The sequence below is a fragment of the Micromonas commoda genome, chromosome 2 (assembly GCF_000090985.2).
Source record: "Micromonas commoda chromosome 2, complete sequence".
NCBI lineage: Eukaryota > Viridiplantae > Chlorophyta > Mamiellophyceae > Mamiellales > Mamiellaceae > Micromonas > Micromonas commoda.
Genome location: NC_013039.1, coordinates 1,444,099 through 1,460,371, shown reverse-complemented (window position 1 = coordinate 1,460,371; position 16,273 = coordinate 1,444,099). Strand labels below are relative to the sequence as shown.

General features: G+C 64.2%; 8 protein-coding genes across 8 annotated transcripts; 3 read left to right on the top strand and 5 right to left on the bottom strand.

Moving 5' to 3' along the window:
- Positions 1 to 307: 307 nt before the first annotated feature.
- Positions 308 to 2,167, bottom strand: MICPUN_78779 (ATP-binding cassette superfamily; the record flags this gene model as incomplete). The annotated part of the gene is made up of 1 exon (XM_002499700.1): positions 308 to 2,167. The coding sequence occupies one exon, from the start codon at positions 2,165 to 2,167 to the stop codon at positions 308 to 310; it is 1,860 nt and encodes a 619-aa protein (XP_002499746.1).
- A 1,417-nt stretch (positions 2,168 to 3,584) lies between these two features.
- Positions 3,585 to 4,644, top strand: MICPUN_98755 (predicted protein; the record flags this gene model as incomplete). Its single annotated transcript, XM_002500184.1, has 2 exons — positions 3,585 to 3,769; positions 3,882 to 4,644. The coding sequence occupies 2 exons, from the start codon at positions 3,585 to 3,587 to the stop codon at positions 4,642 to 4,644; spliced, it is 948 nt and encodes a 315-aa protein (XP_002500230.1).
- A 73-nt stretch (positions 4,645 to 4,717) lies between these two features.
- On the top strand, positions 4,718 to 5,998 carry MICPUN_55826 (predicted protein; the record flags this gene model as incomplete). The annotated part of the gene is made up of 1 exon (XM_002500183.1): positions 4,718 to 5,998. The coding sequence occupies one exon, from the start codon at positions 4,718 to 4,720 to the stop codon at positions 5,996 to 5,998; it is 1,281 nt and encodes a 426-aa protein (XP_002500229.1).
- A 58-nt stretch (positions 5,999 to 6,056) lies between these two features.
- Positions 6,057 to 7,739, bottom strand: MICPUN_55827 (predicted protein; the record flags this gene model as incomplete). The annotated part of the gene is made up of 1 exon (XM_002499699.1): positions 6,057 to 7,739. The coding sequence occupies one exon, from the start codon at positions 7,737 to 7,739 to the stop codon at positions 6,060 to 6,062; it is 1,680 nt and encodes a 559-aa protein (XP_002499745.1). The 3' UTR covers positions 6,057 to 6,059.
- Positions 7,740 to 8,097: 358 nt separating this feature from the next.
- Positions 8,098 to 10,671, bottom strand: MICPUN_55828 (predicted protein; the record flags this gene model as incomplete). Its single annotated transcript, XM_002499698.1, has 2 exons — positions 8,098 to 10,146; positions 10,291 to 10,671. 2 exons carry the CDS (start codon positions 10,669 to 10,671, stop codon positions 8,098 to 8,100), a joined length of 2,430 nt encoding a protein of 809 aa, XP_002499744.1.
- Positions 10,672 to 10,927: 256 nt separating this feature from the next.
- Positions 10,928 to 12,373, bottom strand: MICPUN_75305 (predicted protein; the record flags this gene model as incomplete). Its single annotated transcript, XM_002499697.1, has 1 exon — positions 10,928 to 12,373. A coding segment is annotated over one exon (1,446 nt), but the record flags the coding sequence as incomplete, so codon positions are not given.
- A 555-nt stretch (positions 12,374 to 12,928) lies between these two features.
- On the top strand, positions 12,929 to 14,398 carry MICPUN_79216 (predicted protein; the record flags this gene model as incomplete). The annotated part of the gene is made up of 1 exon (XM_002500182.1): positions 12,929 to 14,398. A coding segment is annotated over one exon (1,470 nt), but the record flags the coding sequence as incomplete, so codon positions are not given.
- An 893-nt stretch (positions 14,399 to 15,291) lies between these two features.
- MICPUN_55831 (predicted protein) lies at positions 15,292 to 15,970 on the bottom strand. Its single transcript, XM_002499696.1, has 2 exons — positions 15,837 to 15,970; positions 15,292 to 15,753 (listed from the first exon to the last, which is right to left on the bottom strand). Exons 1-2 carry the CDS (start codon positions 15,933 to 15,935, stop codon positions 15,403 to 15,405), a joined length of 450 nt encoding a protein of 149 aa, XP_002499742.1. The 5' UTR covers positions 15,936 to 15,970; the 3' UTR covers positions 15,292 to 15,402.
- Between the last annotated feature and the right edge of the window lie 303 nt (positions 15,971 to 16,273).

Here is a 16,273-nt window from a genome sequence, read left to right as displayed (position 1 = left end):
TGCCAGGAGACGACGGGGCGGGCGAGGATGCCCGCCGGGGCGAGGGCGACGCAGCGGATGGACGTTCCCGTCTAAACGTGGGGGTACCTCGCCGCCGCGGGGTGCTCGTTGACGGATCCCAACCTACGGAGTCACCCGACGGCGACATCGCCGACGCGCGGGTCTCCCCTCCGCGCATCGTCGAGTGCTGTTCGGATGTGCTGCGATAAAATTTATGCACAGGAATTATGATATTTATTAGACGCGGCGAGCTAAAGGCCGGGCACACCCGCTATGAAATGACGGCGCTCCCTACGTGAGCGTCCCTTTAGTTCCACCTACCCGCGTTCTTGTTCGCCTTCTTCTGGCCGGAGCCACCACCGAACGCCTTGGCTTTCTCCTTCTTGAGCTTGGCCTTCTCCGCCTTGCTCATCTTGGACTTGGCCTTGACCTGCGTCTTCTCAACCTCCTTGGCCGCCTTCTGCAGCCTGGCGTCCCTCGCACCAGCCTTCTCGTTCTTCTCGAGGAAATACGAGTAGTCGCCCATGTAGTCCGATACGACGCCGTTGTCGAAGTTAAGAACCCTCGTGGCGATCTGCCTGAGGAAGTAGCGGTCGTGCGAGATCGCGATGACGGTTCCCTCAAACGACTGGAGCGCCTCCTCGAGCATCTCCTTGCTGGGGATGTCGAGGTGGTTGGTGGGCTCGTCGAGGAGGAGGACATTGGCGGGGGTGACCATGAACTTAGCGAGCGCCAGCCTGGCCTTCTCACCGCCTGACAGGAACTTGACGGGTTTGTTGTGGAAGCTCGTGCTGAACTTCATGCGGCCGAGGAGCGCCTTGAGGTTGTTGAGGCCCTCGTCGGGAGCCGCCTCCACCAGAGTCTGCAGCACGCCCTTCTCCGTGTCCAGACCCTCCGCCTGGTTCTGGTAGAAGTAGTTCACCTTGCACTGAGCGCTGTCGCCCATCATCGCCGTGCCCGCCCGCGGCTTCTCCTTCTGCTGCATCAGCCGCATCATCGTGGACTTGCCGCAGCCGTTGGGGCCGATCATCGCCACGCGCTCGCCGCGGTCAATCTGAAGCGACGTGTTCTTGAACAGCGTCTTCTCGTCGTAACCGTGCGTGAGGTTTTCCACCCGCGCGACGATCTGCGTCGATCGCGGCGCGTCTGGGAACCTGAACCGTCTCTCCTTCTCCACCCACGGCTTCTCGACGGGGTCGTCGAGCAGGCGCTCGAGCTCCTTAGCCGCCGCGTTGGCCCTGCCGGACTGGCCGCCGCCGGACAACCTCCGGATCATCTCGCGCTGACGCGTCACCTCCTTCATGTACTTCTCGTACTGGACCATCTGCTGCGCGCTGCCGCTCACTTTTTGACGCTGGTAGTCGGTGTAGTTGCCCTTGTAAGTGGTGGCGCGGCCGCGTTCCACCTCGACGGTTTTGGTGCACAGCTGGTCGAGGAACTCGCGATCGTGCGAGACGATGACCATGGGCACCTCGAGCGTCTTGAGGTATTCCTCGAGCCATTGGATGGCGTCGAGATCCAGGTGGTTCGTGGGCTCGTCCATCAGGAGTAGACCGGGCTCCTGAAGCAAAATTTTTCCGAGCGAGATGCGCATCTGCCAGCCACCCGAGAAGGACGCGACGAGCCTGTCGTTGTCCTCGGGGACGAACCCGAGCTGGGGCATGATCTTGTCGATGGCGCGCTCCATGTTGAAGAGGTCGAGCCTGTCAGCCTGCCTCTGGAGCTCGTCGAGCTTCTCGAGGAGGATGGACATAAGCTCCATGTTGGGTTCGTTCTCGAGCTCCTTCTGGATGCGTTCGGTGTTCTTGATGACCACGCTCTCCTCGCCAAACGCGCTCATGAACTCCTCGCGCACGGTGTTTGACTCCTTAACCTCGAACTCCTGGGTGAGGTAGCCGATCTTGACTTTGTCCGCGAGCATGACTTCGCCCTCGTCAGCCTCCATCTCGCCAGTGATTATCCTCAGCTGGGTGGTCTTACCGGCACCGTTCCATCCCACCAGACCGACTTTCTCGCCCTTCTGGCAGTCCCAGGACACGCCCTTGAGCACCTCCATGCCCTTGAAGGATTTCTTGACTCCCTCCATCCTCACGCCGGTGGTCACCGTGCCGCTGGATCGACGCTTCGAGGGTTTGGCATCCTTGGCGAAGATATCGCGCAGGTGCATAGGGATGGGGTTGCCGTCGTCAACCTCCTCGTCCGGGGCTGTCCAGTCGATCGCGGCGAGTCGCTCCTCCTCCAGCCGCGCCTCCTCCTCCTCGGCGGCTCTGATGGCCGCCTTGGTCGCCTTCTCGAGCGCGGCCTCGTCGATCTCCTCAACCTCCTCCTCGACCTCGACCTCGGGCTCGGGCTCGGGCTCGGGCTCAGGTGTTACTGCAGCAGCGGCCGCGGCAGCCTCAGCCTCAGCCTTGGCCTTGGCAGCCTCGGCCTCAGCCTTGGCCTTGGCAGCCGCGGCGGCTGCAGCGGCGGCCTCAGCCTGCGCGGCGGCGGCTGCTGCTGCTGCTTCGGCTGCCTTCGCTGCGGCCTGCGCAGCCTCGGCGGCGTCGGCGGCGGCCGCCTCCTCGACGACCGGTTCGGGCTCGACCGCGGGCTCGATGACCGAGGCGACGGGCTCCGGAGCTTGCTTGCTCTTCTTGCCCTTCTTGTCCTTCTTTTTGGATGCGGGCACGAACTCCTCGTTCTCCCAGTCGGGCACCTCGGCGATGACGGGGGGAGGTGCGGGCTCGTCCTGCGCCGCGCCGTCATCGCCGCCCTTCTTGGGTTTCTTCTTGTTCTTCTTCGCCTTGCCCGCTGGCACGAAGTCGTCGTTCTCCCAGTCGAGCGCCTCAGCCTTGGGCGCCGCCGGTTTCGATTTCTGCTTCTGCGCCTGCGCCGCGTTGCCGCCCTTGGTCTTCTTCTTCTTGTTAGCCTTGGACGCCGGGACGAAGTCGTCGTTCTCCCAGTCGAGCGCCTCGCCCGCGCGGACGGGCTGGGGCGCCGCGCGAGGGGCGGGGCGACGCGCGGAGGGCGCAATCAGACCCGCGCGAGAGCCAACGGCGCCTCGGAAGCCGGTGCCGGCTCTGGCACCGGCGGGCGCGGTGCGAACCGCGGGGGCGGAGGCCATCGCCGCGCCGGCCAACATGTCGACGGTCGCTCACCCGGTGTCGCGAGTCAAGTGTCGAAAACGCAACCGCACCTTCGGGGATGCGTGCGCTGCCGTGCGTCGCAATGGTCGCCCGCCGTGCTGGAGATAATAAAGCGCTGTCGTGGAGCCACAGAATTTTCCGAGACCCAGTCGAGAAGCGGTCATTATTGAACCTCCTTCCTCCTGACTGTTTGCCCATGTCTGTTTGAACTCGTAAATAGCCTCGGTAACCCATTTATTGCATCTTTCGGTCCAATTTCGTATGGTTATGTGGTGTACGAACGACGATTGGATAAAATGCTCGGCAAAAAATATCAACGAAGGTGGTCCACCATCCAGTCTCCTTGGCGCGCCCACGACACGCGTCATGTCTCTCGCCATGTCTCTCGGATCCCGCCATGCGTTCGCAGCTACCCTCCGAGCGCCCAAACGCGTCGGCACGAACCGCGCGCGCCCCGCGATGCGCGTCGTCCCCCGCGCCTCCGCGCTGAACGAGCGCATCATTCAGGATGCCAACGCGGCGTTCTCCATCCCGGGCAGCGTCGTCTTCGAGGAGGGCAAAGGCGGCCTACCCGTGTGCAAGCTCACCCACAAGAACGGTGGCACCGCGGAGGTGTACCTCTTCGGCGCGTGCGTCACGTCGTGGTGAGCGATTTAACCCTGAACGTCCCCGACGCACGCTCCGCCCGAGATCATCTTGACAATATCATTTTTTTTTGTGGCTCACCGTGCCTTCCTCACCCTTGTCCATGCACAGGTGCCAGCCGAGCGGCGACGAGGTTCTCTTCGTCCGCCCCGACGCCGTGTGGGACAAGTCCAAGCCCATCTCCGGTGGAATCCCAATCTGCTTCCCCCGGTTTGGCCCGTCTCCCGAGATGCAGCAGCACGGCTTTGCCAGGAATGTGGACTGGGTCGTGTGCTCCTCTTCTGCGGACCCCAACCCGGATGACCCGGAGCCGTCCGTCATGTTCAAGCTCAAGGACAACGACTACACGCGGGAGATGTGGGACGTTGGATTCGAGGCGACGTACGAGGTGACATTGCGCAGGGACAAGCTCAAGATCGAGTTCTGCGTGCGCAATCCCCCGGGTGCGGAGAAGCCCATCGACTTCACCGCGGCGGTTCACACGTACATCGAAGTCGTCGACGCGGCGTCGCCGGAGTGTTTGGTCAGGGGGCTCAAGGGCAAGAGGTACATCGACAAGGCGATCGACACCGACAACCTCGCGCCGGAGCCGTGTGCCGGAGACGTGACCTTTGGGACGGGACTGATCGACCGGGTGTTCCAAGAGACGGAGCCCGAGGCGCTCCTCCACGTGGGCACGGGCGCGGCTGTCTCTGTGGAGAACACGCGCGGGTGGACGGACACGGTCGTGTGGAACCCTCACGAGACTTTGGACAAGGAGGGCACGTGGAAGAAGTTCGTGTGCGTGGAGAGCGCTGCGATCTCGAGCAAGGTGACTCTGGATCCTGAGAAGGTGTGGAGAGCCGAGACCAACCTATGCGTGATAGACCTGTAGTGCACGCGGCGACGCTGGTCTCAAGTAAAAGTCAAGAGAAATGCCAAATTTTTGAAATTTCGCGTTCACTCCAATGCTCGCGTCGAGGGACATGCGGGACCCGGCGCCAAAGTGGGCGCCGGAAACCGTCGAGCGGAGTCCTTACGGTCCGCTCGATGTCGGCGATGAGCTTTTTTCGCCGCCGTCCACCAGCGGGGGACGGGACTCGGAAGTGCGCCAGAGGTGGCAGGCGTATTCAGATGGAGCTTTTGGCAGCGTCGAGCCGAACGTGAAGACCGCCGCGGGAGCCGAGGACACCGCGAGAGCGTACGGCGTCCTTCCCAGACGCGTGATGGATGACTACGACGACGTCAACACGAGCGTGCGCCCGCGTATCATCGACGCCGAGACCATAATATCCTTTGCCGCGGCCGCCGCATCACCGGCCAAGTTCGAATCGTCGGAAGTGCCGACCGCCAAACGAGTCGACCCGTCACCGCCTCCTCGCCGAGCCTTGGATTTTGCGCGCTACGAGGCATCCGCCCAACGCGCGCGAACTGGGTTGGGGGCATCGACGGCCCGGTCCGTCGACGCTGAGATGGCCAAGGAGCAGGCGCGCGACGCGCTGCTATCGTTCCTCGAGCACAAGACTCGCCTGCGATTGAGCCGAGGCTTGCAACGACGTGCGTTCTCTATGTGGAGGTCCTTGGCGGCCGAAGCCGTCGCGGTGCGCCTGCGTCCCAGGCTCCAATCACCGCCATCGCCAGCACCCGCGCCCGTCACGCGACCCGCGTCGCCGCCGGATTCGCCGCCTCGGACCTACGACGAGTCGCATCCGAGCTACGGGGTGATGGACGAGAAACTGCGACGCTGGCTCGGCACCTATGCGCCGGCGTCGGAACCCGCGCTGCCCGGCGACGTCCTGAGGCGCGCACACCGCGTGGCCGGTAGCGGCGCCAGTCTCGATACCCTCGAGACCCTGGTGGAGGCGCTGCACGCCGCGGAGGACCGAGTGAAGGACGTCGAGGCTGAGAACGCGGCTCTCGGCAACGACCTCTACGCGGCGTCGGTGGTGATGGAAGAGATGGAGGCTGAGTGCGTCGCGTTGAGGGAGGGCGTGAGGCGAGAGAGGGATCGCGCGGATAAGTGGGAGGCACGGGCGAGGGAGGCGGAGGAGGCGGAGGAGGGTCGTGCGGACGAGAACTTGAAGCGAGAGGTGGAGAGGCTTGAGGAGTACGCTCGGTCGCTTCGGACGCAGTGGCCGGTTGCGGTGGAGCGAGCCGCGCGGAGGATGCGACTCGAGGACGAGGACGCGCGTCGGCACGAGGGATGCCGGGGACGCGCCGACCGTGTCGACGATTACGGTTGGAACTAAACGGTTTAGACTAAGTTAGTAGGTTATTTATACGATAGCGGATTGAACCCGGCTCTGTTCATCATCCGACGTTGACGACGACCGCGGTGATGTCGTCCTTTTTGCCACCAGAGTACACCATGTCGAACCACTCGGTCGCCGCGAGCGAGTACGGCGTGGTCCGCCTCTTGTCCATGCTCGCGGTGTACGCCGCGGAGACGAGCTCCCTGCTCGCCCTGTTCATCACGCCCTGACTCTCGGCGCCCAGCCCCGCGCTCGCGGAGCTGCCCTGAAACACGGACTCGATGACATCGAGTATCTCAATCTCAGACAGGTTATCCCAGAGTCCGTCCGAGCCCATGACCACGATGTCCCCGGGCTCCAACGGGAACGCGGTGAGCATCGCGTCTTCCGGCGTGTCGCTGTTGGCGTGGTGGCCGAGCTGGAAGGGCCGGCCGAACTCGTGCTCCTGGTGTGGCGACCGGTGGCACACCCCGCGGTTGCCCGGGTCGCCCCGGACGATCATGAAGCCGCTGTCGCCGACGTTCGCGCTGCGGAGCAGGCCGTGGGTCTGGTCGATGGTGGCGATGCACGCCGTCGTGCTCCCCTGCACGCCTTCCTCCCTTACTCCGGCGTATGCAGCCTTGAGCAGGTGCTCGGGCCGGTTTTTTTCAAACTTGTGCTCGTTGCTCTCGCTCTTCACCTCGGTGAAGCCCGAGAATACCTCCGAGGCGAGGCCCATCAAACGCCGGCTGAACTCCCCGGCGTCGATACCCTGCCACCGCCACATGTACACGCCGTCGGCCACGCCAAAGGCGACCACGTTTTTCTCGCCCTCGATTTTGGACGACTTGAAAAAATAGGCGTCCTCGCCTCCGTGGCCCCACTCGCGCTGCATCACCGCCCGTATGCCCTCCTTGGTCTTGTCCACGTGCGGCACGGTGGCACCCGCGGCGGAAACGGTCAGGTTTACCACCGGCAGATCCGCGCGCGTCTCGCCCCTCTCCCTCTTCCCGGGGCAGACGTCCTTTGCGAGGAGCTGCGAGAGCGGCCCGTCCCTGCCGCCGCAGTCGCTCTCGCCGAACCACTTGCGGCTGCGAAAGTGCGACACGTCTCCGGTCTCCTCGCTCGTCACCTTCACGTTCTCCAGTAGCCATCCGTGGCCAACCTGGGACATCTCGGGGATGAGCCGCACCTGCACTTGGCTCAGCCGCCCCGGGTCCATGTAGCTGGTCACCCTGAACGGCAGGGTGGTGCCCCGCTCGAACCTAGGCGTGAAATCCGTCGCGTACTCCAGCGATATGGGCGGCGAGACGCCCTGGTCACCGATGAAGGTGATCTCGACACTTCCCGAGGTTCCCGCGCCGCGAACCGCCGCGGTGGTGACCTCTATCCGGTAGTGCCTGACCGAGCCAAAATCGACCGACGCGAAGGTCGGGTCGCCGTCGCGATCGATCGTGGCCGACGCCGGGCCGGACGCGACGGGCCGCGGGACCATGCTCAGGTCCACCTCGACGAAGCCCATGTCGTCGTTGGCGGTGTCCGCGAAACCCTTGTACGGCGACCAGCCGTGAAGGTGCGGATCCGACGACGACGATTGCCCCCGCCACCCACCGCGGCTCTCGGGTTCCCATCGTCGCCGCCCCGTCGCCGCGGCTGCCCGGACGTTCGCCCGCGTCGGGGCAGACTCGGCGGCGGACTTCGACGTGCACGCCAGCGCGTGGGTTAGCGCCCGAGACGCCAGGCGCGATGACCTCAGCATCTCCCCAGCCCGGTGCGCTCGAGCCCGCACGGTGGAGCTGGGCACGGGCACCGCTCCTTTTTTGTCGTCTTTCTCGCGGGAGATTCAAAACGTACGAAACGTCGTCTCCAGTGGGGTTGGCGCGCGCGATACCCCGCGGGTTTGGACGTCGATACGCGCTCGACTGGGTCGTATCAGCCCCAAGAGCTAGTCAGCGCACCCTCTGCACAGGTGGGCGCGCCCTCCGGAGTGGCCCCGCCCTCGAATCGGAAGGCCCGAAAAGTGCAACAAAATTCGACGAAGAGCCGCGTGACGTGGAGATGCGACGGACCAGACATTCAGTCTTTGTTGAGTTTTCTGCGACATTTCCGTTTTCTACCTACGCCGCGAACGACGCCATGGCCTCCGCTAAAATATCCTCCGCGGCGGCACCCCTCTGATCCCCCGCGTCCGTCTTCAGGACCACATTCGCCGCCCTCGCGACGGGGTTCACGACAGCCTCCACCAGAAACGTACCCGCCCCATCCGCCGCCTGCGCGTAAAAGTAGTACTTGAATCCAGTACTCGGAGCGCCGCCGCTCGCTATCGTCGCGAACCCGCGCGTCGCCAGGTGCGACATGAGCGGCGGCGGGGCCGTGAGTACCGCCGGCGCGTTCGCACCGAGGGTGAGGACGCGCGGGCCCGAGACGCAACCCGGCGCGGGGGGCAGAGCCGCCCACCGAGCCTGAAACGTAGCAGCGTCGAGCGACGGAGCCGGGCGCAATACTAGAGGAGGCGGGGGCGCCGCGGGTATACTCGCCGAATCCATCGGGACGTCCAACAGGTCCAGGAGGTTGTGCGAGCTCCCCGGTCCGCTTCCCCCTCCCCCCCCGCCGCCGCCGCCGCCGCCCGCTGGCATTCCCAGCAAATCGTCGATGGCGCTCCGAGAAGACGAAGCGCCCACCGGTTCGTCCCCAAAGTCTATCAAGCTGTCCCCCATCATGGCGCTCCCACCGCCTCCGCCGCCCGCCGCCTCGATCACGTCCGGCGTTCGCGGTACCTCCACCGGTTTATCGTCGGTGAACAGGAAAGCGGGTTTGCGATAGAGCACAGAGAGTGAGTTGAACTCGTCAAAGATTTGCTCGCCGAATTTATCGGCAAAGCCCGCGCCGTCTGAAAAGTTTGCGACGCTCTCTTTGTACCCGGCGATAACCCTGGAGGCAGCCTCCGGATCTTGGTGCAGCAACCTGGCGTACATCAGCGCGCGATCGTGGACGTCCTGGTTGGCGTCGTTGGTTCCCGCGGCGAGCGCCTTTCCGAGCATGTCTCTCATTTCCGGCGCTCGCTTGAAGAAGAGCTTCATCGCAGACGCCAAGAGTTCGAGCCGCACCTCCTCGCTCTCCTCCTCGTCAAACTCGTCGAGCAAGGGTTCGAGCATGTACGGCGCCTCGGGCATGGCCTGACCGAACTCGCCGTAGAGGTACACCAGCGCCGCCTTCGCCTCGGGCTCCACGATGGTCTCAAGCTCGATCCCGCTCACCGCAACCACGCACTGGTCGATCCACCTGGGATGCTTCCGGACGAGATCCTTCACTTGGACCAAGGTCTCGGCGGTGATGTGCTCCTGGTTGTACTCGATGAATTGCAGGAGCCGATCCACGATACCCGCGACGTTCTGATCGCCGTCCAACGCGATCCGCCCGACGGCTCTCACGCCCTCCCTCGCGATGACCGCGTCGACGTCGGTGACGTATTCGCAGAGTTCGGACACAATGTCGTACGTGTTGACGTCGTCCGCGACCGCCGTGAGCATCTCGATCTTCAGCTTCTTCACCGCGGGCGCGTCGGAACCCCGGCAGAAGAACGACTTGTAGTCCATGGCGAACAGGGGCGGCGCTCGCATCGTCAGCAGGTGGAGGTGCGCCCAGACCGCGTACGCCGTCTCCGCGGCGCCCGCGTTGGCGAGGGTAAACAGCGGCGCCTTGAGCCGCTCGAAGACCTGCTGGTGCACGTCCGGGAGGTCCAGGGTGGCGTGCAGGAACACCTTCACGGTGCCGAGCACCACGGCGCTGTTGGAGCTCTGCAGCCGGTCCTCCAGCGCGTTCATGACGTCGAAAGTCTCGGACTTGTCCGCGGGTTTGTACAGCGCGACAGTCTCCAATATCGTCACCTGCGACCACTGGGTGAAGTCCTTGATTCGGTTTATCAAGCCGTACACGTTCTGCTTCGTCGCCAACGCGCGTTCCCCGTCGATCTCGCGGAGGACGATGAGGCAGTTCGCCACCACCGACGCGTCGCGATCGGAGATGAGCATGCGGCGGACCTCCTCGAGGATCTCAGTCTCCGCGAGTGCCTCAGGCGCGAGGTCGTGAACCTTGAGCACGCCCAAGGCGGCAGTCTTGCGAGGGTATGGGTCGGCATCTTTCAGGCCGAGGCGGATGGCGTCAATCTGCGGGGAGATGGGCGAGTGAGTGGGGGACGGGTCAGTTTCCACCAGATTTAGGGTTGACAAAAGAATAATGTCAAATTCCGCGTTCCGCTGGGCTCGGGTGGACGCGCTTTCTCGAGACTCGGCGCGGGGTTCGGCACGCACCAGGTATTCCACGAGGTCTGGGACCTGCATGGACGCCATGGACCGCAGGGCTAGCCCACGAATGACCGGATCCTCCTCGCGGCAGTCTTTCTGCAGCGTATTCACCGTCAGCAGCGCCAGATCCGCGTTGGCCTGCGCGTAGTGCGTGATGTAGTGATAGAGCATCTTCTTCGTCGCCACGTCCGTGGTGTGGGCGTTCATGATGACATCCGAGAATACCGGGCTCATGTCAATGCCGATAGTGAGGTACTGGATGACCTTCTGAAACAGTTGGCGACGCTGCGCCTGCTCCTCCTTCGTGGGCCTGCCCTTCGATGCGAACGTCCGGAGCGCGGCTGAGATGTCCGTCATCTCGCTGCGTTTCGTGCGAGCTGCCGCCATCGTGCCTTCACTGAGTTCCACACGATGACGATGCCCCTCTCCTATCCGCGAAGGTCGGCCCCGCGTCCACGCGCGGCACTCTGCGCCTTCGCGTGCCGTGTTGACGCATTTCGAAAAATCCTGATCACTCACAGCAGGGCATTCTGAAGGTCGCGTTGACCGAGTGGTACTTGTTACGCATTGACGAGGGGATTTAGCTGCTGGCAGCGAAAGAGAGGGATGACATGACACACGCCGGCAGCTAAGCTCACATGTACTCCGGAAGCTGGTTCAGCACGTCGTCCAGCTCCGACTTGAACTCCTCCTTGGCCCGGTTGCTCCTGCCCCCGACGTGGAGCACCGTCCCGCCACCCCCCTCCGACTGCACCGCCCACACCTGCGAATGCGACAGCAGGCTCAGGAACGAGGTGACCATGAGACCCGCGAAGCCCGCGTACACCCACGGCACTCCCGGGTCCGTCTTGAGCTCCAGGCCCGTGCTGCCCTTCATGTTCTCGACCACCAGCCTCAATCCGTCCACCTCGATGGGCCGCCCGCTCCCAGGTCGACGCACACCCGCGAAGGAACCGTCGGATGCGTATATCGCCACTGATTGAAAGTCCCTCGCGAGGAGCGTCACGCCCCGCTTCGCCTCGACCGGGTCGCTCGAGTCGGGGTTGAGGGGTAGGAACGTGCCCCAGATGCGGCCCTGGAAGTTGCCCTTGCCCTCGAGGTTGGCCATCGGGAGGCTGAGGCTCTCGCCGGCGCCCTCGGGCAGCTCGACAGATGCCGAACCCGAAGTCGCCGAATCCTCAGCCTCGGGCGCGGGACCCGAGTCGCCCTGGGACGTCGCGGCGGCGTCTTCGGTCTTAAATCCAACCTCCGCCACCCTCACCTGCATGGACGCGATCTCCCAATCCGTCTGGTACATCGTCACGCCGCCCTCGCGCAGGGGCACGTTGACGGAGATGGTCTTTCGCTGAATCTCGCGTCCATTCTTGGAGTCCACGACGGAGAGGTCCGAGAAGAACTGCGAGACCTGGCCATTCGGCAGGTACTCTATGGTGAAGTCGTTCACGCGGACGATATCCTTAGCGACGGCCGGAGTAGGCGCGAACGGGGCACCCCTTCGAAGCCCGGCTCCGATCTGAAACTCTGTCCCCTCGGGAACCATCACGCTGCCGCCCAGTCCGCCGAGACCAGAATACGCCGCGCCTCCCAGGGTTAGCAGGAGCCCTGCGTGCACACCTATGGGTGCAAGTCTACCGATGAGCCCCTTAAACGCGTACATCTTCTTCCCCTTCACGAAAACCTGGTAGCCGCGCCTGGCGAGGAGGCTGGCCAGATCTGAGCTCCGAGCCCTTGGCAAGGTCTCCGACTCCTCCATCTTGAGCAAGGTGGCCGGTCGGTCCAGGAACTTCCAGTCCGCGCTGACCCTCCACACTGGGAGCTGGCGCGTGAACGTGCAGGCCGTCAGAGACGCGGCGAGCGCGCCGAGGAGCGCGAGAAAGTACCACTCGGTGTATATGTGATCCAGTCCAAAGTTGAGGATGAATGGATAATCGATGAAGCCAAAGGCGGGCTCGTCCACCGGGTAGTTCTGGACGTACCACGCTGCTCCCTTGTTCTGTTCGATGACCGTGCCGAGCGCGGAGAAGCCCGCGATGACCAGGAACTCGCCGATTGCGAGGGGCAGCGAGGAGAGGGATCGCGCGATCGTCTTGCCGCTCTTCGGGAGCTCCTTGTCGAGGAGCCATCGCCGGAACGCCTCGCCCTCATCCTTCTCGGGGCCGCCGGGTGCGCCGGGGTCGGGCGCACGCGTCTCGCCATTACCTCCGGGACGCGGTGCGTTGGCGTGGACCGAGACAAGACGAGACGTCGCGGAAGACCTCCTGGTCGTGGTCAGCGTCAACCCCAAACGAAGGCACGACGTCATCATCTTACCCTCAACTGTATCTCCTCGACAGCCGCTCGCAGTCGCGCCGATGAAGCCTCGGCCGGACGTTCCCGCCGAGTCGCCGCATCGCGCACGCGCGACGGGAGTTTCGGCGCGAGTCCAACGCGGGCTCGCGGCGAGGGGGGAGATCGCCAGCGCCATCGCGCGGCGTCCAATGACCTAGACCCTGTAAATATCGCGTTGGATCTCTGACTGCTGACGAGGTTTTTTCAGTTGAGGTCTGTTCTCGCTCCATTGACGCAGCCGCCCGACCAAGGTCGGCGCGTCTCCAACATCAAACAGGGCGTTTCTCGAGGCTTTACGCCACGGATGACGGGTCCCATGTACGCGCACGGCGCGGGGAGGGGCGGCAGAGGCGGGGGTCGCGGACGAGGCGGGGGCCGGGGCGGCGGTTTTTCGGGCCGGGGCGGCGGGGGCGGCCGAGGAGGTTTTCATCAGGGCGGTGGCAGGGGCGGCGGCGGTGGCAGGGGCGGCGGCAGGGGCGGCGGTGGCGGCAGGGGCGGCGGCGGGGGTGGCCACAAACGATCCCGCGACCCCGCCGACGACGAGCTCGGCGAGGGCTACGACGGCTTCTCGCAAGAAGCGTTCGACAACGCCAAGCTGCAGAACGAGAAGTTCGACGAGTACTACCAGCGCCAAGGGGTGGTGCCGCCGGACGAGTGGGAGGACATGATGCGCGCGTTCCGAACCCCGTTACCGCTCACGTTCCGCATCAACATGAGCGGTAAGTACAGGGAGTCGGTTCGTCGCAAGCTCACCCACGTGCTCTTCCCGAAGATACAGGCGGATGTGAGCACGATGGCGCCGCCCAGGGCGCTGCGGTGGTACCCTCACGGCCTCGCGTACCAGCTCGACATACCCAAGGACGCCCTGAAAAAGTCGGAGCACATGCAGGCGCTGCACAAGTTCATGGTGCAGGCCAACGAGGTGGGCGCCATCACCAGGCAGGAGGCCGTGTCCATGATCCCGCCGCTGCTCCTGGACGTGAAGCCGCAGCACAGGGTGCTCGACATGTGCGCCGCGCCAGGGAGCAAAACCTTTCAGCTCCTGGAGATGTTACACGCGCGCGCCGAGGAGAGGGACGAAGGGAGCCTGCCCACCGGCGTGGTGGTGGCCAACGACGCGTCGCTGCAGCGCGCCAACCTGCTGACGCACCAGACCAAACGGAGCAACTCGCCCGCGCTCATCGTGACCAATCACCAGGCGCAAAAGTTCCCGCTGCTCTACCCAAAGAGCGGCGAAGGCGACGCGACGCGCGAGCCGTACAGGTTCGACCGCATCCTCGCGGACGTTCCGTGCTCCGGCGACGGCACCCTACGAAAATCCCCCGACCTGTGGAAGAAGTGGTCGCCGGCGTCGGGCGTGGACCTTCACACGCTGCAACTCGACATCGCGTCGCACGCGGCGCGGCTCCTGAAGGTTGGGGGCCGGCTCGTGTACAGCACGTGCTCGCTGAATCCCCTGGAGGACGAGGCCGTCGTCGCGGCGCTGCTGAAACGGGCCAAAGGCGCGTTGCGGCTCGTGGACGTCAGCGGAGAGCTCGAGGGCTTGAAGCGTAAGCCCGGCATGTACGCGTGGGAGGTTGGCGACGCGTTCGGGTGGCACGAGCGCTTCGACGGCGTCGGTCGACGGCAGCGAAACGTCGCCGTCACCATGTGGCCGCCCGGATCGTCCAAGGCTCGCGAGATGAACCTCGAGCGGTGCGTGCGGATCATGCCCCACCTCGACGACACCGGAGGGTTCTTCATCGTCGCGATTGACAAGGTTGGCGAGCTTCCGGAGGAGATGGAGGCGGCGGCGGACCCGGAGGCGGCGGGATCCAAGGATGGTAAAAAGTGGAACGAGTCGAACCGCGTCGCGCCGGTCATCGCCGTCGAGAACGCCGCGCTCGTCGAGTCCATGCGCGCGCAGTACGGCTTGGACGACGCCAAGGCTGGCATCAGCGCGGGGCTCATGACCAGGCGCGCCGGGGAGCAGGACAAGGCGACGCCCAAGCGCCTGTACTTTGTCAGCGGCGGGGCGAGGAAGCTGCTGGACGCCGCGGCGGACGGCGGGTCCGGGTTGCAGGTCGTCGCCGCGGGGGTCAAGGCGTTCGAGCGGCAGGCGGCGGAGGGCGCCGCGTGCGACTACCGCGTCACGCAGGAGGGGCTCGACGCGCTCTTACCCCACCTGGAAAAGCAGGTGGTCCGGGCGGCGCCGAGGGAGATCGAGGCGATCCTGTGCCGGCAGCAGGGCCAGCCGCCGTCGAAGGAGGCTGCGGACGCGGACTTGCTCCGGCCCGAGGACGCGCCGGAGGGGTGCTGGGAGAAGGACACGCTGGCGGCGATGAAGAACGTCACGCCGGGATGCGTGATTCTGGTCACCCGCGTGCACACCCCGACCTCGGGGGGGAGTGACGGGAACGACGGGAACGACGGTAACGACGGTAAGGGCACGGACGCGGACGCGAAGAAATCGAAGAAGGACAAGAAGGACAAGAAGGACAAGAAGGACGCCAAGCGGGACAAGAGGGAGGGCGGGAGCTGGTCCGGCGTGGCCTGCTCGGAGGATCTCGCGGTGGCGTGTTGGTACGGTCACGGCGATAAGGGGAAGAGCCTGAGCGTGCTCGCGTCCAAGGCGGAGGGATCGCACTTGCTTTATCAGCTTCGAGAGTCCATGACCAAGAAGTGACGTTTATCCGGGAGCAAGAGTAGTCTAGTACGAAGGTAAAAAGTTACCCTCGAAGGTAGTCTACCTTCCTTCGTAGACTACCTTCGTAAGTGACAAAGTAGTGCTAGCTCTGGGTGACCTCTGTTTTAAGGCGACGCGATGGGATTTCCGGCGTTGTCGAGCATCTTGCCGCTTCCACCCAGTTCGGTGGGGACATCTGCGAACTTTGGGAGGTCGTCGTTCACCTTCCAGGTGGCCTCGGCGTAATTGATGTGCATGCCGGGCTTGAACTCTTGTTCGAGGATGCCGGAAACGATGTCAGTGAGACCCATCGTATCGGGATGGTCATTGAGCACATTTGAGTGGCATTTGGCGCAGGTCTTCCTGTTGGAGCCCTTGGGCTTACCCTCAGGCGGCGGATTGGTGAATTCGACGAGTTCGCCTTCGACCTTCACCTGATCGCAGGGATAGAGCGTGGCCAAGTTGATGCTTCCCCACTGTCGAGGGAGCGGGAACGGATCGTTATTTGGCGGATATTTCGCGGAAAGGAACAACGAATCGATTTGAGTAGTCTGCGGACCTTCGCGCAGCTCCTGCAGTGGCACACGGCCATGACTTTGGGTTCCCCCGTGCAGGTAACCTTGACAGCGCCGCAGTAGCAGCTTCCGGATACGCTCATGTTTCAGACGGTGTTTAGATACGCGACCACGAGTTGGTCAGATGTGGCCGAATGAGATCCGACGCGGGCATCAAGAGGCAGCATGACGTTATCGAAGGCGTTATCACGGCAGTGGACGGTCGGTTAGCTTTCGGTCGGTCCCTCATTTTTCAAACTGACTGGAACCGAGCTGTCGACATTGGCCCCCGCGGCGAGGGGCTCTCACAGCGACCCGCGCCGCCTCGCGCGACAGGCCGCCGCCAGGCAGGCGAGTGCGGCATATTGAGGTAGAGCCGTCGCCGACAAGTAGGTCGCGGGCGAGCGGGCGTCGGATACGTCTCATCTCAGGTGGCCTTCGA

What these genes read in the sequence shown, in the direction of transcription:
- MICPUN_55831 (XM_002499696.1), bottom strand. Translation starts at nt 15,935, where the DNA reads ATGAGCGTATCCGGAAGCTGCTACTGCGGCGCTGTCAAGGTTACCTGC. An exon ending in ACTGCAGGAGCTGCGCGAAG is followed by an intron (nt 15,754 to 15,836) that starts GTCCGCAGACTA and finishes CTCCCTCGACAG; the next exon opens with TGGGGAAGCATCAACTTGGC.